At 55.5% G+C, this 25,270-nt stretch overlaps 1 protein-coding gene across 2 annotated transcripts; it reads left to right on the top strand.

Moving 5' to 3' along the window:
• Positions 1 to 1,922: 1,922 nt before the first annotated feature.
• Positions 1,923 to 23,942, top strand: IGF2BP1 (insulin like growth factor 2 mRNA binding protein 1). Of its 2 annotated transcripts, XM_058820562.1 has the most exons (15): positions 1,923 to 2,097; positions 3,699 to 3,759; positions 13,344 to 13,392; positions 13,797 to 13,848; positions 14,317 to 14,380; positions 16,987 to 17,262; positions 17,967 to 18,101; positions 18,739 to 18,861; positions 19,221 to 19,356; positions 20,906 to 21,028; positions 21,703 to 21,819; positions 22,107 to 22,181; positions 22,943 to 23,074; positions 23,178 to 23,291; positions 23,850 to 23,942. In XM_058820562.1, exons 1-15 carry the CDS (start codon positions 1,923 to 1,925, stop codon positions 23,940 to 23,942), a joined length of 1,725 nt encoding a protein of 574 aa, XP_058676545.1. The 2 variants fall into 2 exon arrangements, with proteins under 2 accessions (XP_058676545.1, XP_058676546.1); XM_058820563.1 differs by lacking the exons at positions 16,987 to 17,262; positions 17,967 to 18,101.
• The last annotated feature ends 1,328 nt before the right edge of the window (positions 23,943 to 25,270 follow it).

The raw sequence follows: 25,270 nt of genomic DNA, 5'->3' as shown, positions 1-25,270 counted from the left end.
CCAAAGCTCTGGAGACCCCAAAACTCCGGAGACCCCAAAACCCCGGAGACCCCAAAGAGCCCCCAAAGCTCCGGAGACCCCAAAGCCCCGGAGCCCCTCAAGGAGCCCCCAAAGCCCCAAGAGCCCCCCAAAACCCCGGAGCCCCCCAAGGAGCTCCCAAAGCTCCCGGAGCCCCCAAAAGCCCCGGAGCCCCCCGAGCCCCCGATACCCCCCGGACCCCCGAGCCCCCAACCCAACCCCGGAGCCCCCCGAGCCCCCGAATCCCCCGGAGCCCCCGGCCCAGCCCCGGAGCCCCCCGAGCCCCCAACCCAATCTCGGTGTCCCGGAACCCCCGAAACCCCCCGAGCCCCCGACCCAACCCTGGAGCACCCCGAGCCCCCGAGCCAGCCCCGGTGTTCCAGAGCGCCCCGAGACCCCCGGAGCCCCCCGAGCTCTTGGCCCGCAATCCCCGGAGCCCCCGGAGCCCCCAGCCCATCCCGGGAGCCCCCGGAGCCCCCAGCCCAGCCCCGAAGCCCCCAGCCCAGCCCAGCCCAGCCCCGGTGCCCCCGGAGCCCCCAGCCCAGCCCCGGTGCCCCCGGAGCCCCCAGCCCAGCCCCGAAGCCCCCAGCCCAGCCCAGCCCAGCCCAGCCCCGGTGCCCCCGGTGCCCCCAGCCCAGCCCCGGTGCCCCCAGCCCAGCCCAGCCCAGCCCAGCCCCGGTGCCCCCAGCCCAGCCCCGGTGCCCCCAGCCCAGCCCAGCCCAGCCCCGGTGCCCCCAGCCCAGTCCCGGTGCCCCCGGAGCCCCCAGCCCAGCCCAGCCCAGCCCAGCCCCGGAGCCCCCAGCCCAGTCCCGGTGCCCCCGGAGCCCCCAGCCCAGCCCAGCCCAGCCCCGGAGCCTGGGGGTGTCGGTTCGGGGGGTGGGCTCGGGGTGGGCTCGCTGCTATTTCCAACCCCAGCTCCGGCCTAAAAATAAAAACTCTCCCGAAAAGGCAGCGGGGGAGGCGCGGGCGGGGCTCGGGGGTCGCTTTGTGCCCGCCCGGGGGTCGCGGCAGCCCCGGGGGGGGGCGGGGAGGGTGGGGAGGGGGCGCGGCCGCGCTGGCGCCAGGGCCCTCCCGGCCCCTTTGATGCCCGAGGTTTTTACACCCAGAAAATCCCATTGAGCCTCGGGGGGAGGGGAGGGGGCGGCGTGGGGGGGGGGGGGGGAGGGGCGGCTGGGGGGGGGGGGGAGGGGCAGCAGATGGGAGCGAGCCCCCCGCGGATGGGGGGGGGGGGGGGGGGGGTCGGGGGGTTTTGGGGAGGGGGGTGGGGGGGGGGGTGACGCGATCCCCGTCCCGAGGAACGGGCGGGAACCCGAACAAACGAATGAATGAGTGAATAAATAAATAAGCGAACAAATAAATAAATAAACAAACGAAGGAGCCGAGCGCCTCGGCCGCCCCCTCCCCCCCCCGGCGCGGCCCCTCCCCCCTCGCTCCCGCATCACCACGTGGCTCCTTCCCCCCGCAAACATCTCCACGTTCGCGCTCTGCCCGCGCCCCCCGCCCGCGCCCCCCGCCCGGTGCCCGGTGCCCGGTGCCCGGTGCCCGGTGCCCGCCCCGGGGCCGCTCGGGGGCCCCGCAGCCACCGGCGCCGCCGCCCTGCCCGCGGGGCCGCCCCCTCCCCTCCTCTCCTCCTTCCTCCTCCTCCTCCTCCTCCTCCTCCTCCTCCTCCAGCGGCCGCCGCCCCCTCCCCAACGGCACCGAGATCCGCTCGGCACAAGGGGGGAAAAAAAAAAAAAACAAAAAAAACAAAAAACCCTAAAAAACAACAAAAAGGCAAAAAAAAAAACCAAAAAAAAAAACAACAAAAAAACCCGCGGGGAAAAAAGAGCCGGGGCGCAGCTCGGGGGGCGCAGCGGAGCCGCCCCGGAGCCCCCCGAGCCCCCCGGGACCCCCAGGCCGGAGCCATGAACAAGCTGTACATCGGGAACCTGCCCGAGGGCGTCACCGCCGCCGAGCTGGAGAAAGTGTTCGCCGAGCACCAGATCTCCTTCAGCGGCCAGTTCCTCGTCAAGTCCGGCTATGCCTTTGTGGACTGCCCCGACGAGCAGTGGGCCATGAAAGCCATCGAAACTTTCTCGGGTGAGGCGCCCGGGCAGCCCGAGCCCTTCCCAAAACCCCAAATCCTGAATCCCCAAACCCTCAAACCCCTAAATCCCAAACTCCCAAATCCCAAACCTCCAAACCCCCGAATCCCCAAACCCCCAAATCCCAAACCTCCAAACCCCCAAATCCCAAACCCCCCAAACCCCAAATCTCCAAACCTCCAAAACCCCGAAACCCTCGAATTCCCAAACTCCCAAATCCCCCAACCTCCAAACCCCCGAATCCCCAAACCCCCAAACCCCAAATCTTCAAACCTCCAAAGCCCGAAACCCCCAAATCCCAAATCTTCAAACCTCCAAATCCCAAACCCCAAATCTTCAAACCTCCAAACCCCAAACCCCCAAACCCCAAATCTTCAAACCTCCAAACCCCGAAACCCTCAAATCCCCCAATCCCAAAACCCCCAAACGCCGAAATCCCAAACCCTCAAACCCCCAAACTCCCACACACCCAAACCCCCAAATCTGAAATCCCCAAACCCCCAAATCCCGACCTCTCCATCCCTTCCAATTCCCTCGATCCCCCCCAAAATCCCGACCCTCTCGATCCCCCCCAGCCCCTCAATCCCGACCCCCCAAATCCCTCCTGGCTCCCCCAAATCCCCCCCAGACCCCGACCCCTCGATCCCTTCAGACCCAAAATCCCTCCCGAATCCCCAAATTCCCGAGCCCCAAAATCCACCCCGACCCCTTGGCCCTCCTGTCCCCCCGTACCCCCAAACCCCTCGGGACCCCCCGGACCCCCCAATCCCGACCCCCAGCCCCTCCCGTCGGGGCCGCGCCCCCGATTTTTGTCCCTTCCCGGGACGGGGACACGGAGCGACCCCAAACCCGCCCCTTTGGGGGGGTCCCCCAAAGCCGCCCCCTCCTCTTTGGGGGTCCCCAAACCCACCCGGGGGTCCCCCCAAAGCCGCTCCGGGCCCCGCGGACTTTGCCCGTCCGGGGGCGAGGTCGCCATGCTGGGAGCAGCCGGGAAACGCTTTGGAAAGAGGCGAATCTGGGGGCAAATCGCGAGTTTTGAGGCTTTTTAAATAATTTTTTTTTTTTTTTTGACCCTTCTCTCCATGTCCGTCCGCCCGGGCTCTTCCCCCGTCTGATTCTGATTCTTCTTCACTCTTCCCTCCTAAAAATAAATAAAATTACAAATCACGGAGCGAGCCCGCAGCGAGGGAATCCCGCTCCATTTTCCGGCAGAAATCCATCCCCGAGCAATCCCGAATTCGCGGCTTTCCGCCGGGAAAAAAGGGAGGGAATTCTCCCCAAAGAAAGAAAGAAAAATGGGGGGAAAATCTCCAAATCCACCCCCCCCCCCAAAGAAAAAAAAAAAAAAAAAAAAAAACAACCAAAAATCTCATCCCTGGAACCCTCCGGGGCTGAAATATTCCCAAGGAACAATTCCAGAGGCGCCACTCCCCCCTGGAACCTCGCGTTCCGTGAAAATCCACTCGTGGTTTTTGGGTTTGGGCGGAATTCGGGAGAATTTGGGATAAATTCCGAGGGGGAATTCCCGTTTGTGAAAATTCCCCTTTTCCCCGAGTTTTCCCTCGCAGATTTTCCAACCCCGGGTTTTGTTTTTAGGGAAAGTGGAGCTCCATGGGAAGCAGCTGGAGATCGAGCACTCGGTGCCCAAAAAGCAAAGGTAAAGGTGGAGTTTTAATTGATTTTTAATCGGTTTTTAATTGTTTTTTAATGCTTATCATCAGAATTATTAATTTGTGTTGGGGGGGAAAAATAGGAGAGGAAAAAGTCAAAATTTTCCGCCTAAAAATGTGAAAAATGAAGAAGCGTCGGAGGTTTTGGGCTGGGATTTGCCCCCAGCCAGCTGAGTTTGATTAATTCATTAAACATTTCATGAATTAATTGATTTCTTTTTTCCCCAAGAAAACTCGATCTGCGAGCTTTTCATTGAAATAAAAAGGGGAAAAAAAAGGTGAAATAAAGAGTTCTGCACGCGCTGCTCGAGGTGATGGATGGATTTGGGCTGGGATTCCCAAACTTGTGGAAGAATTTCCCGGCTCCTTTTGGAGCCCGGGCTGGGAAATGAGGCAAAATCCTTTGTTTTGGGAGAAGGAAAATTTAAATTTTTTTTTTAAATTAATATTTTTTTAAAAATCTGTTTTAAAAAAGTGATTTTTGCTGGGGTAAAAAGAACAAAATCAGCAGGCGGCGGCTGAGGGAGGGCAGGGGTGGAATCCTGGCAGAATCGCGGGGGTTTTGGGGTGAAAAGCGGCGCTTTTGGGGTTTCCCAGGCTCTGCCTCTCCCGCCCAGCCCATCCCATCCCTCTCCATCTTCCCCGGCCTTTGTTGTTCCCGGCTGGAGCCGGGAGCGCTCTGCAAATTCCTGCCCCAATTCCCGGGAAATCCGCCCCGTCCCGCCCGCATTTGGGGTTTTTCCCGGAATTTCCCCCTTTTTTCCCTGCGATTTTCGGGCCCCCAAAGTCGCGGAATTCCCGGAATTCCCGGAATTCCCGATCCCAACGATTCCACGTTGGAGCCGAATCCATCGCCACGTGACGGAGGCGCCTTTTCCAAAGGGGAGAACGGAGGGGAGGGAGCGACTCCGGCTCTTCCCGGCCCCCAGTTCCCAAAATTCCGGCCCAAAACTTCCCCAAATCCCAGTCCCAAATTCCCAAAATCCCATCCCAAAACTCCCCAAGATCCTGGCCCCAAATTCCCCAAATCCCATCCCAAAACTCCCCAAGATCCTGGCCCCAAACTCCCAAAACCCATCCCAAAACTCCCCAAATCCCGGCCCCAAATTCCTAAATTCCCATCCCAAATCTTCTCCAAATCCCGGCCCCAAATTCCCAAATTCCCATCCCAAATCTTCTCCAAATTCCGGCCCCAAATCCCATCCCAAATCTTCCCCAAATCCCGGCCCCAAATTCCCCAAATCCCATCCCAAAACTCCCCAAGATTCTGGCCCCAAATTCCCAAAACCCCATCCCAAAACTCCCCCAAATTCCCAACCCCAAATCTCAGCCCCAAACTCTCCAAATTCCGAACCCCAAACTCCCCAAATCACACCCCAAAACTTCCCAAAATCCCGACGCCAAATTCCCCAAATCCCATCCCAAAACTTCCCCAAATCCCAGCCCCAAATTCCCCAAATCCCATCCCAAAACTTCCCCAAATCCCAGCCCCAAATTCCCATCCCAAAACTTCCCAAAATCCCGGCCCCAAATTCCCCAAATCCCATCCCAAAAGTCCCCAAGATTCTGGCCCCAAACTCCCAAATTCCCATCCCAAATCTTCTCCAAATCCCGGCCCCAAATTCCCCAAATCCCATCCCAAAACTTCCCCAAATCCCAGCCCTAAATTCCCAAATTCCCATCCTAAAACTTGCCCAAATCCCGGCCCCAAATTCCCAAAATCCCATCCCAAAACTTCCCCAAGATCCTGGCCCCAAATTCCCCAAATCCCATCCCAAACTCCCCAAAATCCCAGCCCCAAATTCCCAAAACCCCATCCCAAAACTTCCCCAAGGTCCTGGCCCCAAATTCCCAAATTCCCATTCCAAAACTTCCCCAAATCCCAGCCCTAAATTCCCAAATTCCCATTCCAAAACTTCCCCAAATCCCGGCCCTAAATTCCCCAAATCCCATCCCAAAACTTCCCCAAATCCCGGCCCAAAACTCCCCAAGATCCTGGCCCCAAACTCCCCAAATCCCATCCCAAAACTTCCCCAAATCTCGGCCCCAAATTCCCAAAACCCCATCCCAAAACTCCCCCAAATTCCCAACCCCAAATCTCAGCCCCAAACTCTCCAAATTCCGAGCCCCAAACTCCCCAAATCACACCCCGAAACTTCCCAAAATCCCGACGCCAAATTCCCCAAATCCCATCCCAAAACTTCCCCAAATCCCAGCCCCAAATTCCCCAAATCCCATCCCAAAACTTCCCCAAATCCCAGCCCCAAATTCCCCAAATCCCATCCCAAAACTCCCCAAGATTCTGGCCCCAAATTCCCAAATTCCCATCCCAAAACTTCCCCAAATCCCGGCCCCAAATTCCCAAAATCCCATCCCAAAACTCCCCAAAATCCCGGCCCCAAACTCCCCCAAATTCCCAACCCCAAATCTCAGCCCCAAACTCTCCAAATTCCGAACCCCAAACTCCCCAAATCACACCCCGAAACTTCCCAAAATCCCGACGCCAAATTCCCCAAATCCCATCCCAAAACTCCCCAAAATCCCATCCCAAACTCCCCAAAATCCCATCCCAAAACTCCCCAAAATCCCAAAATCCCAACCCAAATTTCCCCAAATCCTTTTCCCGACCCTTCCCTGCCCCGTTTTGGGATCGCCCCCTTTGACCTCGCCCCAAAATTCCCAAAATTCCCAAAACTTGGGAGGGGGCTGACCCCAAAAAGGGCGATCCCAAATCCAGCCCCGTTTTCCCGGCCCGAATTCCCGGGTTTTAGGGCAATAATTATAATTTTTATTAATTTTTTTCCTCCCTCCCGGATGGTTTTTGTTGCTGTGGCTTCGGTGTCCGGGGATGGGGCGGAATATTGGGATGGAATTCCATGAAAAGTTTAAAAAATCCCTTTAAAAAACCTGGAAAATCTTATTCCCCCCCCCATTACTTTGGAAAATGAATGATTTGGGGAGGGAGGAGCGGATTTCCCCCCTTTTTGCCCCAAAATAATTCCCTAAAAATGAGAATATTCCTCGGGGATTTAAATTGCTGGGGGAAAAGAAAAGGGAGGGGGGAAAAAGCTCTTTAAAATATTTTGGGATTTGTGTTCGTTTTCCCTCTGAGTGTCCCTAAAACTGCTGGGATTGGGCTGGAAAATCCCACTTTTGGGGTTTTTTGGGGATTTTTTGGGGTTTAAATCCGCGCCCCCCCCCCCCCCCCTCCGGGGCTGCTCTTAAAGGGCCAGCGCCGCTTTTCCCTCTCCGCCCTCCTGGGAGATTTTGGGGGAATTTTGGGGGAATTTTGGGGGATTTTGGGAGCGGCCCGGACACTCCGGGGAGGGATTTGGTGATTTTGGGGTGTGGAAAAAGCGATTTTGGGGCATTTCCGCTGATTTGGGGAGGGCTGGGGGCTGTAAATGGAATTTTTGGGGGGGAATTTGGGGGATTTTGGCTGCTCCAATCCCGGGGAAAGGGGGAGACTCTGCCTCAAAACACGAAATTTTTTTTTTTATTTATTTATTTTATTTTTAAAATTTTTTGGGGATTTTTTTGAATCCCCATTTCGGTTTTCCAGGCTGGAATTCCCAGTTGGGAGGGCAGGGAGCAGGAAAGGGTTAAAGAGGGGAGAATTTCGGGATCCGAGTGAAATTCCTCCCCTTTCCCCTCCCCCAAAACCTCGGGTTCTTCTTTTTTATTTTTTTTTTCCTCTTTTTTGATCCCTTTAAAAATGTGGGAAAACGAGTCAGGAGCGGGGGTTGCCCTTCCCAGTTAATTTATTTAAAAAAAAAAAAAAACACCAAAAAACGCACAAATTGTTCTTTTTTTTCTTTAGGTTAAAGTGGAAATAATGATGTAAAAAATTCAATTTGCGTGGTTTTAATTCATTAATGCCTAAAAAAAAAAAAAAAAACCCCAGGGAATTCTTTCCTCTTGGTCTATCCCAAACTTTTCAAACCTCTCTTAAACAAAATATTCAAAAATAATTTTAAAACCCCAAAAAGGCTTAAAACAGCACCAAAAAGGAGATTTGGGGTGTGCGGCTCCAAGAGGAATAAATTGATTTATTTGGGATTAATTCCTGGCATTCTCCCAATTATTTTCATTATTTGGGGAATTATTGCAGCAGAATTCTGTAAAAGTCTTAAATTGTGCAGAACTGTTGTTTAAAAATGGGATTTTGTGAACAAAAATGAGATTTTGGGTTAATTTGGGGTCATTTTGAGTGTTTTGGTGGGTTTTGGAAGGTGTTTTTCCTTGGATTTTGTCGATGGGAAAATTGGGGAGAAACTTGAAATTTCCAACTCCAAAATGTCCAAAATTCTCCTTGTTGGAATCACTGGGGAAAATTTTAAATTTCATTTAAATGAAATTATTTTTTAAGGGAATAAAAACTCCACATTCATTTTTTTTGGGTTGGGATTTTGGGGTTGGGATGGATTTGGGATGGATTTTAACCCAAAAATGGGAATTAAACGGGATTTTCACCCGCAGCTCCTCCTGGGGTCGTGCTTATGACATTAATTTTAATTAAAATTATAAAAAATTAATATTTTAGATTATTTTAGTGGCATAGACATTCAGTTCAGGGCAGAAAAATGCTGGAAAAGTCCTAAAATTCCCCTGGATTTTCCTCCAAATCTGGGGATTCCCATCAGGAAAATCCTCATTTTCCACATGGAAAATCCTGGAATTAATTGTTCCCAACAAAAAATATTCAAATCCAGGTTGAGGTTCCTTTTTTGGTCACTTTTCACCCCAAAATTTGCTTTTTTAGTCCCCTTTTGGGGTTGGATTTGCTGGAAATGGGACTAAAAATGAACCCAAAAATTGGAAAAATCTTTTGCATGGAAAATGAGAACCCAGGTGGATTTTGGGGCTGAAATTCTGCTTTTGATCCAATTTTAAAACTTTGATATTTCCGTTCAAACGAGGCTGGGTTGGGAGTTTTATTTTAAAAAATGACAGCAAAAAAAATCTAGAAAATTGAAATTTTTAGGAGTAAAAAAGGGGAAAAAATTAAAAATTTAAAATTCTTTTATTCCTTCGAGCTCCCAGCTTCCAGCTGCCCCCAGATTTTCACTTCTGGGAACAAAAACTTTGGGAATTCTGAGGGGTTTGAGGATTTTTTAGCCCAAAAAAGCAAAAAATTCAACGAATCTTTGATTATTTTTTCCCTAAATTTCACCCCTGAGGTTGGAAACTTCGGGAATTCCGGCAAATTCCGGATCTCAGGGAGAGAAAATTCCATTTGGGAATGGCCAAAAATGAGGAAAATTCCTTTATTTCCTTCTTTCCCTGTGGAAAATGTGGGGGAAACCTTCAAAAATAAATTGGGGATTTCAGGGAAAATTGGGAATTTTGCAGCCACAGGGGAGGAATTTGGGGGAGAAAAGGAGAAATAATCGAATTTCTGGGGTTGATCCCGGATTTCCAATGGGATTTCTGTCGGAATTCGGGCTCAAGCTCAGGCAGACAAATCCAGGGAGGGAATGGGGGCAAAATCCCTCCTTTGGAAATTGGGAATTTTGGGATTTAAATGAAAAATTCCCCCAAAAAAAAGGAAATTTCTGCCCCTTCCAGCCCCAGTTCCCAGTGGTGCTGAGGTTTCCAGGGATTTTTCCAAGGATTTTTCCAGGGATTTTCCCAGGGATTCTGGGGAGAATTCTGGTTGGATGAGGGATCCCCGCTCCTTTTCTAGCTTTTTTTGTTTTCCCTCATTTTTTGGAGGGGTTCTCCTTGATTTTTTTGAGTTTTCCCTGATTTTTTTTTGGGTTTTCTCTGATTTTTTTGAGTTTTCCCTGATTTTTTTTTTGGGTTTTCTCTGATTTTTTTGAGTTTTCACTGATTTTTTTTTTTTGGTTTTCCTGATTTTTTTGAGTTTTCCCTGATTTTTTGGGGGGGCTTTTCTCTGATTTTTTTGAGTTTTCCCTGATTTTTTGGGGGGGTTTCCACCTCTTTTCCAGCTTTGCTGGGTTTGGGAGTGGGGGCTGCCTCTGATCCAGGAGGGATTTGGGAATTTTCTGCCTTTTTTTTTTTTAGGGATTCCGCTGATTTCAAGGAATTGTTTTTTATGGGGAAGTGGAGAAATTCCTGGGGTCCCGTTCCCTGGTGGGAACAGGGAATTCCTGGTGCCCCGTTCCCATCGGGAATTCCTCATGTCCCATTCCCATCGGGAATTCCTGGTGCCCCGTTCCTGGTGGGAACAGGGAATTCCTCCTGTCCTGTTCCCATTGGGAGCTGGGAATTCCTGGTGTCCCTTTTGCATCAGGAATTCTTTGTGCCCCGTTCCCGTTGGGAATTCTTCACGTCCTGCTCCCACTGGGAATTCCTGGTGTCTCATTCCCATTCCCACAGGGAATTCCTCATGTCCCGTTCCCATTCCTGACAGGAATTCCTGGTGCCCCTTTCCCGTCGGGAATTTTTTTATGTCCTGTTCCCACTGGGGATTCCTGGTGTCCCGTTCCCATTGGGAATTCCTGGTGTCCCGTTCCCATTTTCTGTCAGGAATTCTTGGTGTTCATTCCCATTGGGAACTCCTGGTGTCCCATTCCCGTTGGGAACAGGGAATTCCTGGTGCCCCTTTTCCTCACAGGGAATTCCTGGTGTCTCTTTCCCATTGGGAATTCCTCCTATCCCTGTTCCCATTGGGAATTCCTGGCATCCCATTCCCTTTCCCATTGGGAACGGGGAATTCCTCCTATCCCATTCCCGCAGGGAATTCTTCATGTCCCGTTCCCATTCCCGTCAGCGATTCCTGGTGTCCCATTCCCGTTGGGAACAGGGAATTCCTGGTGTCCCATTCCCACAGGGAATTGTTCACATCCCATTCCCATTGGGAATTCTTTGTGTCCCATTCCCACGGGGAATTCCTCACGTTTCCCATTCCTGTCAGGAATTCTTTGTGTCCCATTCCCATCGGGAATTCCTGGTGTCCCATTCCCATTGGGAACAGGGAATTCCTGGTGCCCCGTTCCCACAGGGAATTGTTCACATCCCATTCCCATTGGGAATTCTTTGTGCCCCGTTCCCATCGGGAATTCCTCATGTCCCATTCCCATTGGGAATTCCTGGTGTCCCATTCCTGTCAGGAATTCCTGCTGTCCCATTCCCACAGGGAATTCCTGGCGTCCCGTTCCCATTGGGAATTCCTCATGTCCCATTCCCATCGGGAACAGGGAATTCCTCATGTTCTGTTCCCATTCCTGTCAGGAATTCCTGGTGTCCCATTCCCAGAAAGGCTCCCAGATTTCCATCCCACGGTGGGGATCAGAGCGGGATCAAAGCTCCTCGGTCCCATCAGCGCCCGACCCTGAGCGCTCCTGGAAATTCCAAACTGACGGAATTCCCTGGATCCCAGGAGATTTAGGGATTCGGGATTCGGGATCCACCTGTCCTCACAGGCTCCGAGCGCTCCCGGAAATCCCAGACTGCAGATTCCCTGGATCCGGGGGGATTTGGGAATTTGGGATTTGGGATCCATCTGTCTTCACGGGCTCTGAGTGCTCCTGGAAATCCCAGAGGGATGGAATTCCCTGGATTCCAGGGGATTTGGGATTTGGGATCCACCTGCCCCACAGGGAAACTCCGGCTCCTGCTCCCTCCCTGCCAAGGGGATCCAGAGGAATTCCCGATTTTCCCTCCTTGCTGCCCCAATGTTGTGTTTATTCCCAATTCCCAGCCCCCAGACTTTGGGAATTCTGGATTTTTGGGGGTGAGGTTCTGCTCTCCATCGCAATTCCGCGACTTTCCTGGAATTTCGCCAGCTGAGCTCCGGCTTTGCCTCAATTCCCACAAAATTCCGGAGCCGTGGGATCAGCCCTGGATGTGCAGGGAGCTCCCTGTTCAATAATCCTAATTAACCGATCCTAATAAATCAATCCCAATTAGCCGATCCTAATTAATCAGTCCTAATTAATCGACCCCAAATAACCAATCCAAATAATTCCCAGCTGGAGGGAAGAGAGGTTGGGAGAAGGGGCTGGAATTTGGGATTTTCCCTTTTCTCCAGGGCCGTCCATCCCTATCCCAAATATTCCCTGGAATTCCTGGATCCCGCCCGGCCGGGATCTCCCGAGGGGAAATTTGGGGGGATTTGGTGAATATTGAGATGGGAATTTCTGGGGTTTGTGTTTGCTTTCCCGGGGGAATTTTGGGATCCTCCCGTGGCTCCTCTTCCCATAAAAATCTCCCCAAAATTGACCCAAGGAGCCCCAAATTCCCTGGAGAGGATTGGGATCCCCGAAAATCCCGATGGATTTGATGGAATTTGGATGGAATTTGGATGGAATTGTTCCGGCTGTGCAGGGGCTGGGAGTGGGGAATAAAGGGAATGAAAAAGGGAATAAAAAATGGAATACAAAGGGAATAGAAAAGGGAATAAAGAAGGGAATTCCCCAGGGCGGGCGGAATGCCAGGAATCGTAAATCTGAGCGAGGTGTGACTGACAGCTGTCAATCACCCAGACAATGAGGCTCAATTAGCCGGGAATTCCGGCGTTTTGGGATCCTTCCCAGAGAGAGGCACCGGGCAGGATCCAGGATTGGGATTTTCCCAGCCGCTCCCAAATGGGCGGAATTCCCCCAAAATCCGGAATGTTCCGGCTTTGATCCCGGGTTTATCCAGGGATTGGCGTGGAGGGGGAAATCCAGGGATTCTGGGGGGATTGGAAAGTGGTTTGGGATCTGTGCTGGGATGAGGAACCGCTCTGGGAGAAGCTTTCCCGTTAAACCTCGGGATCAAACCGGGAGGGAGAAGGATTCTGGAATTCTGATCCCAGAGGAATTCTGGAATTCCACTCCTGGAATGATTCTGGAATTGCATTCCTGGAGGAACTCTGGAATTCTGTTCCTGGGGGGATTCTGGAATTTCACTCCTAGAAGGATTTTGGAATTTTCCTCCCAAAGGAATTCTGGAATTCTATTCCCAGAGGAATTCTGCTTCTGGAGAGATTCTGGAATTTCCCTCCCAGAGGGATTCTGGAATTATGTTACTGGGAGAATTCTGGAATTCTGCTTCTGGAGAGATTCTGGAATTCTGCTTCCAGAGGGATTCTGGAATTTTCCTCCCAGAGGAATTCCGAAATTCTGTTCCCAGAGGAATTCTGCTCCTGGGGGGATTCTGGAATTTCACTTCAAGGATGATTCTGGAATTCTGTTCCTGGAGGGATTCTGGAATTCTGCTTTCAGTGGGATTCTGGAATTCTGCTCCTGGGGGTCTTATGGAATTCTGGAATTCTTTTTCAGGACGGTTTCCAGAATTTCCCTCCCTCTGTTCCTGGAGGGATTCTGGAATTCTGCTTTCAGTGGGATTCTGGAATTCAGATGCCAGAGGGATTCTGGAATTTCACTTCCAGAGGGATTCTGGGATTCTTTTTCAGGAGGGATTCCAGAATTCCTCTACAGCAGGATTCTGGAGTTCAGTTCCCAGAGGGATTCTGGAATTCCACTCCCGGTGGAACCGTGGGGCAATTCCAGCCCCACAACGACCTGGGACCCACCGGGGAGCACCTGGAATTCCGGGGCTGGCTCCGATCCCCGGCCGTGCCCCGGCCCCGTGCCCAATCCCGATTTTTCCACCCCTGCAGGAGCCGCAAGATCCAGATCCGGAACATTCCGCCGCAGCTGCGATGGGAGGTGAGGGCAGCACCAGAGCCGGATTGATTTCCCTCCTCCCCGTCATTAATTGGCTCTTAATTACCCCAGGCCGTCCCCGGCCATGCCGGGAAAGCGACACCGCCCGGAGCCCCCCGCGGGTCCCGCGATTCCCATTAATTCCCGTTAATTCCCGTTAATTTGTGATTTCATTCCCTTTGTACGGGGCATAAAACGGATCCTCGCTTCCCGCTGGGAATTCCTGCTCCGCTCTCCCCTCCCGCTGGCTCCGGGCAGCTCCCCAGCCGTAATTACTCGGGAATTCTTAATGATCCTGATGGAATTATTAACGATCCTAATGACCCCGAGGTGTGGATGGGGATGTCCCGGTGTGAACTGCGATTGATTTTCCACTTTTTTCCCTTTTTTCCCCCATTTTTCCCCAGGTTTTGGATGGGCTGCTGGCCCAGTACGGCACCGTGGAGAGCTGCGAGCAGGGTAGGAGGGGAGGAAACCCCAGATTTGGGGAATTTCACCCGGATTTGGGGAATTTCATCCGGATTTGGGGAATTTCACCTGAATTTCGAGAACTTCTGCTCCTGAGAAGGGAATAAAACCCAGATTTCAGGAATTTCTGCCCCATTTCAGAGGGAGAAGGGAGTAAACCCCAGATTTTGGGAATTTCTGCCCCGTTTCGGCAGGAAGAGGGAGTAAACCCCAGATTTTGGGAATTTAATCTGGATTTTGGAATTCTGCTCCATTTCAGGGAGAGGAAGGAATAAAACCTGGATTTTTGGGGATTTCTGCAGGGAATGAACCCTGGGGTTTGGGAATTCCTGGCCCTTTTTCAGGGATGGGAGGGAAAAAAAACCTGATCCGTGCCTCTTTTCCCAAATTCCCGATTCCTTTTCCCAAATTCCTGATTCCTGTTCCCAAATTCCCGATTTCTTTCCCCAATTCCCGCAGTGAACACGGACAGTGAGACCGCCGTGGTGAACGTCACCTACGCCAACCGGGAGCAGACCCGGCAGTGAGTGCCCCGGGAATTATTTGGGAATTATTTGGGAACGTTTTGGGAATTCTCTCCCATCCCCACCTGTAGGATTCCCCATTTCCCCAAATCCCAAGATTCCAGCAAATCCTTGAGGACGCTCCTTAAATCCGATCGATTTTCCGTCACCTCTGGACAGAATTCCAAGGTTTTGGAGTTTTCTCGGCAGCTCAGGGAGAGAAAGTTGAATTTTGGCTCGAGGAAAAGTTGGGATTTACTGGGGTTTCCATGATTTTGGGAATTTTGCCTCCTGAAAAATGGGGAGCGATATCCCGGAGCTGCCGGGGGATCATTCCCACCTTTGTCCTTCATTCCCGGCTCCCCTCACACCAGGCCCAGCTCGGGGCCGGCGCTTTTGGGGTTTTTGGGGGAATTTCGGGAGTTTTCTGCGGTGCCGGATTCCCAAGGCCGGGAATGCGGGAGGGGAGCGGAGCCCGAACCCGAACCCGAACCCGAACCCGAACCCGAACTGCGGCTCTCGCTGCCGGCTCCATCTACCGACAGCGGCCAGCGCTGAGCACCGGGAGGGCGCGAGAGGGATTTGGGGTTTGGGAACCCGAGGGGATTTGGGGATTTGGGAACCCGAGGGGATTTGGGGATTTGGGAACCTGAGGGGATTTGGGAACACACGGGGATATGGGATTTGGGATTTGGGATCCCGCAGGTATTTGAGATCGCCCATGGGGATTTGGGGATTTGGGAACCTGCAGGGATTTGGGAACTTGTGGGGATTTGGGGATTTGGGAACCTGAGGGGATTTGGGATTTGGGGATTTGGGAACCCGAGGGGATTTGAGATCGCCCATGGGGATTTGGGGATTTGAGAACCCGAGGGGATTTGGGAACACATGGGGATTTGGGATTTGGGATCCCGCAGGTATTTGAGATCGCCCATGGGGATTTGGGGATTTGGGAACCCGAGGGGATTTGGGATTTGGAGATTTGGGAACCTGCAGGGATTTGAGATCGCTCATGGGGATTTGGGGATTTGGGAACCCACGGGGATTCGGGATTTAGGGATTTGGGAACCTGCAGGGATTTGAGATCGCTCATGGGGATTTGGGAAGCCGTGGGGATTTGGACTTGGGATCCCACAGGGATTTGGGAACCCATGGGGATTTTGGGGCTGCCCTGCTCCCGGCACCCCAAAAAACCCCATCCTACATCAAACCCCGATTGTTTTGGGGCTGCCCTGCTGCCGGCACCCCAAACGCCACCCCAGCCCCATCTCCCAGGTGTCCCCCGAACCCATCCCCATTTCCCAGTGTCCCCCCAAACCCACCCCAGCCCCATCTCCCAGGTGTGCCCCGAACCCACCCCAGCCCAACCCCATTTCCTGGGTTTCTCCCCACCCCAGCCCCATTTCCCCAGTGTCCCCCAAACCATCCCCATTTCCTGGTGTCCCCCAACCCACCCCAGCCCCATTTCCCTGGTGTCCTCCCCAACCCACCCCATCCCCCAGTGTCCCCCATACCCACCCCGTGTCCCGGTGTCCCCCCAACCCCAGCCCCATTTCCTGGTGTCCCCTCAACCCATTCCAGCCCCATTTCCCGTGTCCCCCAACCCCAGCCCCATTTCCAGGTGTCCCCCAACCCCAGCCCCATTTCCCGGGTGTCCCCTCAACCCATTCCAGCCCCATTTCCCGGTGCCCCCCTACCCCAGCCCCATTTCCCGGGTGTCCCCCAACCCCAGCCCCATTTCCTGGTGTCCCCTCAACCCATTCCAGCCCCATTTCCCCGTGTCCCCCCTAAACCCATCCCCATTTCCCGGTGTCCCCCCCAGCCCCATTCCCCACCTGTCCCCCTAAACCCAGCCCCATTTCCTGGTGTCCCCCCAGCCCCATTTCCCGGTGTCCCCCCCAAACCATCCCCAATTCCCGGTGTTCCTCCAACCCAACCCCATTTCCTGGGTTTCTCCCAAACCCAGCCCCATCCCCTGGTATCCCCCCACCCCAGCCCCGTTCCCCAGCGTCCCCCAAAGCCACCGCCGTGTCCCGGTGTCCCCCAAAGCCACCGCCGTGTCCCGGCGTCCCCCAAACCCAGCCCCGTGTCCCGGTGTCCCCCAAAGCCACCGCCGTGTCCCGGCGTCCCCCAAACCCAGCCCCGTGTCCCGGTGTCCCCCAAAGCCACCGCCGTGTCCCGGCGTCCCCCAAACCCAGCCCCGTGTCCCGGTGTCCCCCAAAGCCACCGCCGTGTCCCGGCGTCCCCCAAACCCAGCCCCGTGTCCCGGTGTCCCCCAAAGCCACCGCCGTGTCCCGGCGTCCCCCAAACCCAGCCCCGTGTCCCGGTGTCCCCCAAAGCCACCGCCGTGTCCCGGCGTCCCCCAAACCCAGCCCCGTGTCCCGGTGTCCCCCAAAGCCACCGCCGTGTCCCGGCGTCCCCCAAACCCAGCCCCGTGTCCCGGTGTCCCCCAAAGCCACCGCCGTGTCCCGGCGTCCCCCAAACCCAGCCCCGTGTCCCGGTGTCCCCCAAAGCCACCGCCGTGTCCCGGCGTCCCCCAAACCCAGCCCCGTGTCCCGGTGTCCCCCAAAGCCACCGCCGTGTCCCGGCGTCCCCCAAACCCAGCCCCGTGTCCCGGTGTCCCCAGGGCCATCCTGAAGCTGAACGGGCACCAGCTGGAGAGCCACGCGCTCAAGGTCTCCTACATCCCGGACGAGCAGCCCGAGCAGGGCCGGCGCGGCGGGGCCGGGGCCGGGGGGCGCGGCGGGGCCCGCCCGGGGTCCCCCCTGCCCGCGGGGGCTCCCCCCAAGGCGCCGCCCCCCGACGTCCCCCTGCGGCTCCTGGTGCCCACGCAGTTCGTGGGCGCCATCATCGGCAAGGAGGGCGCCACCATCCGCAACATCACCAAGCAGACGCAGTCCAAGTGAGTCCTCGTGGTGGGCTGGGGGCAGACGGGGGGGTCCAGAGGTTCTCAAGGGGTTCTCAAGGGGTGGTCCAGGGATGATCCAGAGGTTCTCCAGAGGTTCTCCAAAAGTTCTCAAGGGGTTCTCAAGGGGTGGTCCAGGGATCATCCAAAGGTTCTCCAGGGGTGATCCAAAAGCTTCTCCAGAAGTTCCTCAGGGGTGATCCAGGGCTTCTCCAGGGCTTCTTCAGGGGTGATCCAAAGGCTCTCCAGAGTTCTCCAAGGGATGTCCAGGGGATCTCCAGGTGTTCTCCAAAAGTTCTCCAGGGATGATCCAGGGTTTCTCCAGGGGGTCTTCAGGGAGGTCTCCAGAAGTTCTTCAGGGGTGATCCAGGGGTGATCCAGAAGATCTCCAGGGGATCTCCCGGGGTTCTTCAGGGGGTCACCTGGGATCTCCAGAAGTTCTTCAGGGGTGATCCAGGAGTTCTCCAGGGGTTCTCCAGGGGTGATCCAAGGGTTCTCAAGGAGTTCTCCAGAGGTTCTCCAGGGCTTGTCCAGGAATGCTCCAGGGGTGATCCAGAAGTTCTCCAGGGGATCTCCAGGGGTTCTTTAGGGGTTCTCCAGAGTTTCTCCAGAGGTTCTCTAGAACTCTCCCTCCTCCTGCTGGGATGTCCCATTTTGGGGAGGCTCCGGGGCCTCTCCCAGCGCCTCCCCGCGGTTTTCAGGATCGACGTGCACCGCAAGGAGAACGCGGGCGCGGCCGAGAAGGCCATCAGCATCCACTCCACGCCCGAGGGCTGCTCGGCCGCCTGCAGGATGATCCTGGACATCATGCACAAGGAGGCCAAGGACACCAAGACGTGAGAGCCCCAGATCCCACCCGGCTTCCTCCCGCCCTGTGCCCCAGGAATTTGGGGTTTGGGGGCTCCAGGCCTCGGGGTTTGGGCTTCCCCCGGCCCTCTGTGCCAAACCCTCCTTTCCCAGATCCAATAATCCCTTGGTTTGGGTTTTCCCTCCTTTCCCAGATCCCACAATCCCTTGGTTTGGGTTTTCCCTCCTTTCCCAGATCCCACAATCCCTTGGTTTGGGTTTTTCCCTTTTCCTAGTTCCCATAATCCTTCCCGTGGGGTTTCTCTCCTTTCCCAGTTCCCATAATCCCTCATTTTGGGTTTTCCTTTCATTCCCAGTTCCCATAATCCCTCATTTTGGGTTTTCCCTACTTTCCCAGGTTCCACAATCCCTAGTTTTGGGTTTTCCCTCCTTTTGGGCGTTCCCTCCTTTCCCATATCCCATAATTCCTCCTTTTGTGTTTTCCCTCCTTTCCCAGTTCCCATAATCCCTTGTTTTGTGTTTTCGCTCCTTTCCCACATCTCATAATCATTTTTATGGGTTTTCCCTCCTTTTGGGTTTTCCCTCCCTTTGGGTTTTCCCCTCCTTTCCCAGCTGCCCTAATCCCTCCTGTGGGGTTTTTCCCCCCGTTCCCATTCCCGTTCCCAGGGCTGACGAGGTCCCCCTGAAGATCCTGGCCCACAACAACTTCGTGGGGCGCCTGATCGGCAAAGAGGGCCGGAACCTCAAGAAGGTGGAGCAGGACACCGAGACCAAAATCACCATTTCCTCGTAAGGATTGGAGGAGGAGGAGGATGAGGAGGAGGATGAGGGGAGAGGTTTCAGACCCCAAAGTTCTCTCAGGAATCCTCGGTGTTGTGCTCCCCTCTCCCATCCGCTTTGGGGTTCCCTCCCCTGGCTTTGGGGTGCCCTGAGTGTCCCCAGGTGTGTCCCCATGGAGGAGGAGGAGGAGGAGGACTGGGGAGGAGGATGAGGATGGAGATGGGGGAGAGGTTTCAGCCCCCAAAGTCCTCTCGGGAATCCTCGCTGTTGGGTTTTCTGTGCTCCCTTTTCCTGTCCCCTTTGGGGCGCCCTCCCCTGGCTTTGGGGTGCCCTGGGTGTCCCCATGTCCCCACGGGCGCTGTCCCCAGGCTGCAGGAGCTGACCCTGTACAACCCCGAGCGCACCATCACGGTCAAGGGCTGTCCCGAGAGCTGCTGCCGCGCCGAGCAGGAGATCATGAAGAAAGTGCGCGAGGCCTACGAGAACGACGTGGCCGCCATGAGCGTGAGTGGGGCCGGCCTGCGGGGATCCCACAAACCAGAGGGCCTCTCATCCCCGGCGTGATCCTGCAGGGGATCCCATAAAAACAGAGCCCCTCTCATCCTGAGCATGATCCTGACAGGGATCCCACAAACCAGAGCCCATCTCATTCCCGGCATGATCCTGCAGGGGATCCCACAAACCAGAGCCCATCTCATCCCCGGCGTGATCCTGCAGGGGATCCCACAAACCAGAGCCCCTCGCATCCTGAGCATGATCCTGATGGGGATCCCATAAACCAGAGCCCATCTTATTCCCGGTGTGATCCTGATGGGGATCCCACAAACCAGAGCCCATCTCATCCCCGGCGTGATCCTGATGGGGATCCCACAAACCAGAGCCCATCTCATTCCTGGCATGATCCTGATGGGGATCCCACAAACCAGAGCCCATCTCATTCCCGGCGTGATCCTGCAGGGGATCCCACAAACCAGAGCCCATCTCATCCCCGGCGTGATCCTGATGGGGATCCCACAAACCAGAGCCCATCTCATTCCTGGCATGATCCTGACGGGGATCCCACAAACCAGAGCCCATCTCATTCCTGGCATGATCCTGCAGGGGATCCCATAAAAACAGAGCCCGTCTCATCCCCGGCGTGATCCTGCAGGGGATCCCATAAACCAGAGCCCATCTCATCGCCAGCATGATCCCGCCTTGTCCCCGATCCCATTCCTCCTCCCAGTCCAATCCTGCCTCATTCCCCATCCCGTTTCTGCCCTCAGTTCAATCACCCCTGATCCTAGATTTTGGTTTCCCTCAATCCCAATCCCCCCTGACCCCACATTTTGGTCCCCTCAATTCAATCCCCATATCCCACATTTGGTCCCCTCAATTCAATCCCCATATCCCACATTTTGGTCCCCTCAATTCAATCCCCATATCCCACATTTTGATCCCCCCAGTTCCAATCCCCTGATCCCACATTTTGGTCCCCTCAGCTGCAGTCCCCATGTCCCATATTTGATTTCTCTCAGTCCCAATCCCCATATCGCATATTAAATTCCCTTCAGTTCAATCCCCTGATCCCATACTTCGGCTGCCCTCAGTTCCAATCCCCTGATCCCACATTTTGGTCCCCCCAGTTCCAATCCCCATATTTGGTTTCCCCCAATCCCAATCCCCATATCCCATATTTGGTTTCCCCCAGTCCCAATCCCAATCCCAATCCCCACATTTGTCCCCCCAGCTGCAGTCCCCGTATCCCAAATTTGGTTTCCCCCAGTCCCAATCCCAATCCCAATCCCCACATTTGTCCCCCCAGCTGCAGTCCCCGTATCCCATATTTGGTTTCCCCCAATCCCAATCCCCACATTTGTCCCCCCAGCTGCAGTCCCCATATCCCATATTTGGTTCCCCCAATCCCAATCCCCACATTTGTCCCCCCAGCTGCAGTCCCCATATCCCATATTTGGTTTCCCCAATCCCAATCCCCACATTTGTGCCCCCAGCTGCAGTCCCCATATCCCATATTTGGTTCCCCCAATCCCAATCCCCACATTTGTCCCCCCAGCTGCAGTCCCACCTCATCCCCGGGTTGAACCTGGCCGCCGTCGGGCTCTTCCCGGCCTCCTCCACGGCGGTGCCACCACCCCCGAGCGGCGTCTCCGGGGCTGCTCCCTACAGCTCCTTCCTGGTGAGTGACCGGGGCTGGGGACATTCCCACGGAGCCCCCGGGGTGGGCAGTGACCCCAAATAGTGGGGACATTCCCACGGAGACCCCAGCGTGGGCAGTGACCCCAAATAGTGGGGACATTCCCATGGAGCCCCCGGGGTGGGCAGTGACCCCAAATAGTGGGGACATTCCCACGGAGACCCCAGCGTGGGCAGTGACCCCAAATAGTGACACTGACCCCAAAATACTGACCCCAAATGGTGACAGTGACCCCAAATAGTGACAGCTACACTAAACGGTGACAGCGACCCTAAATGGTGACAGTGACCCAGAAATACTGACAGTGACCTGAAAAATGGTGACAGTGACCCCAGATGGGTGACAACTACACTAAATGGTGACAGTGACCCTAAATGGTGACAAATGGTGACAGTGACCCCAAATAATGACAGTTACCCTAAATGGTAACAGTGACTCTAGCCAGTGACCCTGGCCCCAAAATGGTGACAGTGACCCCAAATATTGACAGTGACCCCAAACAGTGACAATGACCCCAAAATGGTAACAGTGACGACCCTGGTCCTGAGATGGTGCCAGTGACCCCAAACAGTGACAGCGACCCCAGAGGGTGACCCTGGCCCTGAAATGGTGGCAGTGACCCCAGTCCTGACCCCGGCCCCGCTCCCGTCCCGCAGCCCCCCGAGCAGGAGACCGTGCACGTGTTCATCCCGGCGCAGGCGGTCGGGGCCATCATCGGCAAGAAGGGCCAGCACATCAAGCAGCTCTCGCGCTTCGCCAGCGCCTCCATCAAGGTGGGCACGGCCTCGGTGACCTCGGTGGCCTTTGGTGGCCCTTGGTGACCCTCGGTGGCCCTTGGTGGGCCCAACTGTCCCGTTTTTTCTGAGAAGAACCCCAGGAAGCCTGGGCAGGACTGTAGCATCATGTCCATCCCATGTCCATCCATATCCATCCCACGTCCATCCCGTGTCCATTCATGTCTGTCCCACGTCCATCCGTGTCCATCCGTCCCATGTCTATTGTGTCCATCCCGTGTCCACCCGTGTCCATCCCATGTCCATCCGTGTCCGTCCCGTTGCAGATCGCGCCCCCGGAGACGCCGGACTCCAAGGTGCGCATGGTGGTGATCACCGGCCCGCCCGAGGCGCAGTTCAAGGTTGTCACTGCTGTCACCCCTCTGGGGACATTGGGGTGACCCTGGGAGGGAGGGCAGGGGGTGACCCCAACCAAATCCCCATCCTGGGGAATTCCAGGATTGGCTCTCCTAGGGGCTGAGTGGGTTCAGAATTCCAATGAGCCGGGATTTTACGGGATGATGCCCCAGCCCAAACCTGGAGATGGTGTCACCACGCTGGGGACATTGGGGTGACCCTGGGAGGGAGGGCAGAGGGTGACCCCAACCGAGCCACAATCCACAAATGGGGAATTCTGGAATTGGGTTTCCCAGGGACTGAGTGGGTTCGGAATTCCAATGAACCGGGATTTGATGGGATGATGCCCCAGCCCAAACCTGGAGATGGTGTCACCACGCTGGGGACATTGGGGTGACCCTGGGAGGGAGGGCAGAGGGTGACCCCAACCGAGCCACAATCCACAAATGGAGAATTCCAAGATTGGGTTTCCCAGGGGCTAAATGTGTTTAGAATTCCAAAGAACCGGGATTTTACGGGATCCCAAATCCATGGATGGGGTTTGGGGTGGCACGTTCCTGACTGTTCCCCTCTCCAGACACAGGGCAGGATTTACGGGAAGCCCAATCCCAAATCCATGGATGGGGTTTGGGGTGGGACATTCCCGGCTCCCTGCTCCTGGGGGCTGAGTGGGTTTGGAATTCCAACGAACCGGGATTTTATGGGATCCCAAATCCCGGGATGGAGTTTACAGCGGGACATTCCCGACTCCCTGCTCCCTCTCCAGGCTCAGGGCAGGATTTACGGGAAGCTGAAGGAGGAGAATTTCTTCGGGCCCAAGGAGGAGGTGAAGCTGGAGACGCACATCCGAGTGCCGGCCTCGGCCGCCGGCCGCGTCATCGGCAAGGGCGGCAAGACCGTGAGTGGGACCGGGACGGGACTCCCGGGAGATGTTGGGGACGGAATTCCCGGGAGATGGAGCAGGTGGGAAGTTCAGAGGGTCCATCCCGGGTGTCCCGCAGGTGAACGAGCTGCAGAACCTGACGGCGGCCGAGGTGGTGGTGCCGCGGGAGCAGACCCCGGACGAGAACGAGCAGGTGATCGTCAAAATCATCGGGCACTTCTACGCCAGCCAGGTACGGCCGGGGGACACCAGGTGGGATGGGGGGGATCCAGGGGTTCTCCAAGGTTCTTCTAAGGGTTCTCCAGGGCTTGTCCAGGAATGCCCCAGGCGTTCTCCAGATGTTTTCCAGGGGTTCTCCGGGAGTTCTCCAGGGGTTCTCCAAGGCTTTTCCAGGGGTTGTCCAGGGCTTGTCCACAAATGCTCCAGGACTTCTCCAGAGTTTCTCCAGGACTTCTCCAGAGTTTCTCCAGAGGTTCTTCAGAGGTTCTCTAGGGGTTCTCCAGGACTTCCCCAGGGGTTGTCCAGAGGTTCTCCAGGACTTCCTCAGAGGTTCTCCAGGGCTTCTCCAAGAGTTTTCCAGGGGTTCTCCAGAGCTGTGTTGCTCAGACCCCACATTTTTGCTCGTTATCCCATGAATCCCATCCATTATTCCCCAAAAAAACCACGTGAGAGCCTTGGGACGGGGGCTGGATTTGGGTGGCAATTTGGAACCAGAGGGGTCTCGCAGGAGATTTGGGACGGGGCTGGGGCGGGACGGCAGCGTTCCATGGATCCCTGTTTGCTGTTGCAGATGGCTCAGCGCAAGATCCGCGACATCCTGGCGCAGGTGAAGCAGCAGCACCAGAAGGGCCAGGGCGGCCAGAGCCAATCCCGGAGGAAATAGGGATCCCAAATCCCGGGAGAACGAGGACACGGCGCGGCCAGGCCGGGCTGCGAGTGCCTGGGAATCAGCAACCGCAGGGAGACGGGGAGCGGGAATCCGCGGGGAGATCGGGAATCCACGGGGAGACGGGGAATCAATCCACGGGGAGACGGGGAATCAATCCACGGGGAGACGGGGAATCAATCCACGGGGAGATGGGGAATCAATCCACGGGGAGATGGGGAATCAATCCACGGGGATCGGGAATGGGCAGGGATTGGGAATCCACAGGGAGATGGGGAATCGATCCACAGGGATTGGGAATGGACAGGGATTGGGAATCTGTGGGGAGATCGGGAATCCACAGGGAGACGGGGAATCAATCCACGGGGATTGGGAATCCACAGGGAGATGGGGAATCAATCCACAGGGATTTGCAATCCGTGGGGAGATTGGGAATCCACAGGGAGACAGGGAATCAATCCACGGGGAGACAGGGAATCAATCCACAGGGATTGGGAATCCACGGAGAGATGGGGAATCAATCCACGGGGATTGGGAATCCGCGGGGAGATTGGGAATCCACAGGGAGACGGGGAATCAATCCACAGGGATCGGGAATGGGCAGGGATTGGGAATCCCCGGAGCGATGGGGAATCAATCCACGGGGATTGGGAATCCGTGGGGAGACGGGGAATCAATCCGCGGGGAGTGGGAATGGACAGGGATTGGGAATCCACAGGGAGATGTGGAATCCACAGGAAGACAGGGAATCCATAGGGATCGGGAATGGACAAGGGAGACAGGGAATGTGCAGGGAGAGGGGGAATCAATCCACAGGGATTGGGAATGGACAGGGAGCAGGAATCCATGGGGAGACGGGAAATCGATACGCAGGGATTGGGAATGGGCAGGGAGACAGGGAATCAATCCACAGGGAGACAGGGAATCCACAGGGATCGGGAATGGGCAGGGAGCAGGAATCCGAGGGGAGACAGGGAATCAATCCACAGGGAGAATCCATAGGGATCGGGAATCCGTGGGGATGGGGAGTGGGCAGGGATTGGGAATGGGCAGGGAGACGGGGAATCCACAGGGAGACGGGGAATCAATCCACGGGGATTGGGAATGGACAGAGATTGGGAATCTGTGGGGATCGGGAATCCACGGGGATTGGGGATGTGCAGAGAGACAGGGAATGTGCAGGGATTGGGAATCCACAGGGGTTGGGAATGGACGGGGATCAGGAATCCACAGGGAGACGGGGAATCCACGGGGATCAGGAATCCATGGGGATCGGGAATGGGCAGGGATTGGGAATAATTTCCACAGGGATTGGAATGGGCAGG

The sequence above is a fragment of the Ammospiza caudacuta genome, chromosome 27 (assembly GCF_027887145.1).
Source record: "Ammospiza caudacuta isolate bAmmCau1 chromosome 27, bAmmCau1.pri, whole genome shotgun sequence".
NCBI classification, from domain to species: domain Eukaryota; kingdom Metazoa; phylum Chordata; class Aves; order Passeriformes; family Passerellidae; genus Ammospiza; species Ammospiza caudacuta.
This window is presented reverse-complemented; position numbering and strand designations above follow the sequence as displayed.

What these genes read in the sequence shown, in the direction of transcription:
- IGF2BP1 (XM_058820562.1), top strand. Translation starts at nt 1,923, where the DNA reads ATGAACAAGCTGTACATCGGGAACCTGCCCGAGGGCGTCACCGCCGCC. An exon ending in AACCGGGAGCAGACCCGGCA is followed by an intron (nt 14,381 to 16,986) that starts GTGAGTGCCCCG and finishes CGGTGTCCCCAG; the next exon opens with GGCCATCCTGAAGCTGAACG. An exon ending in TCGCCAGCGCCTCCATCAAG is followed by an intron (nt 21,820 to 22,106) that starts GTGGGCACGGCC and finishes GTCCCGTTGCAG; the next exon opens with ATCGCGCCCCCGGAGACGCC.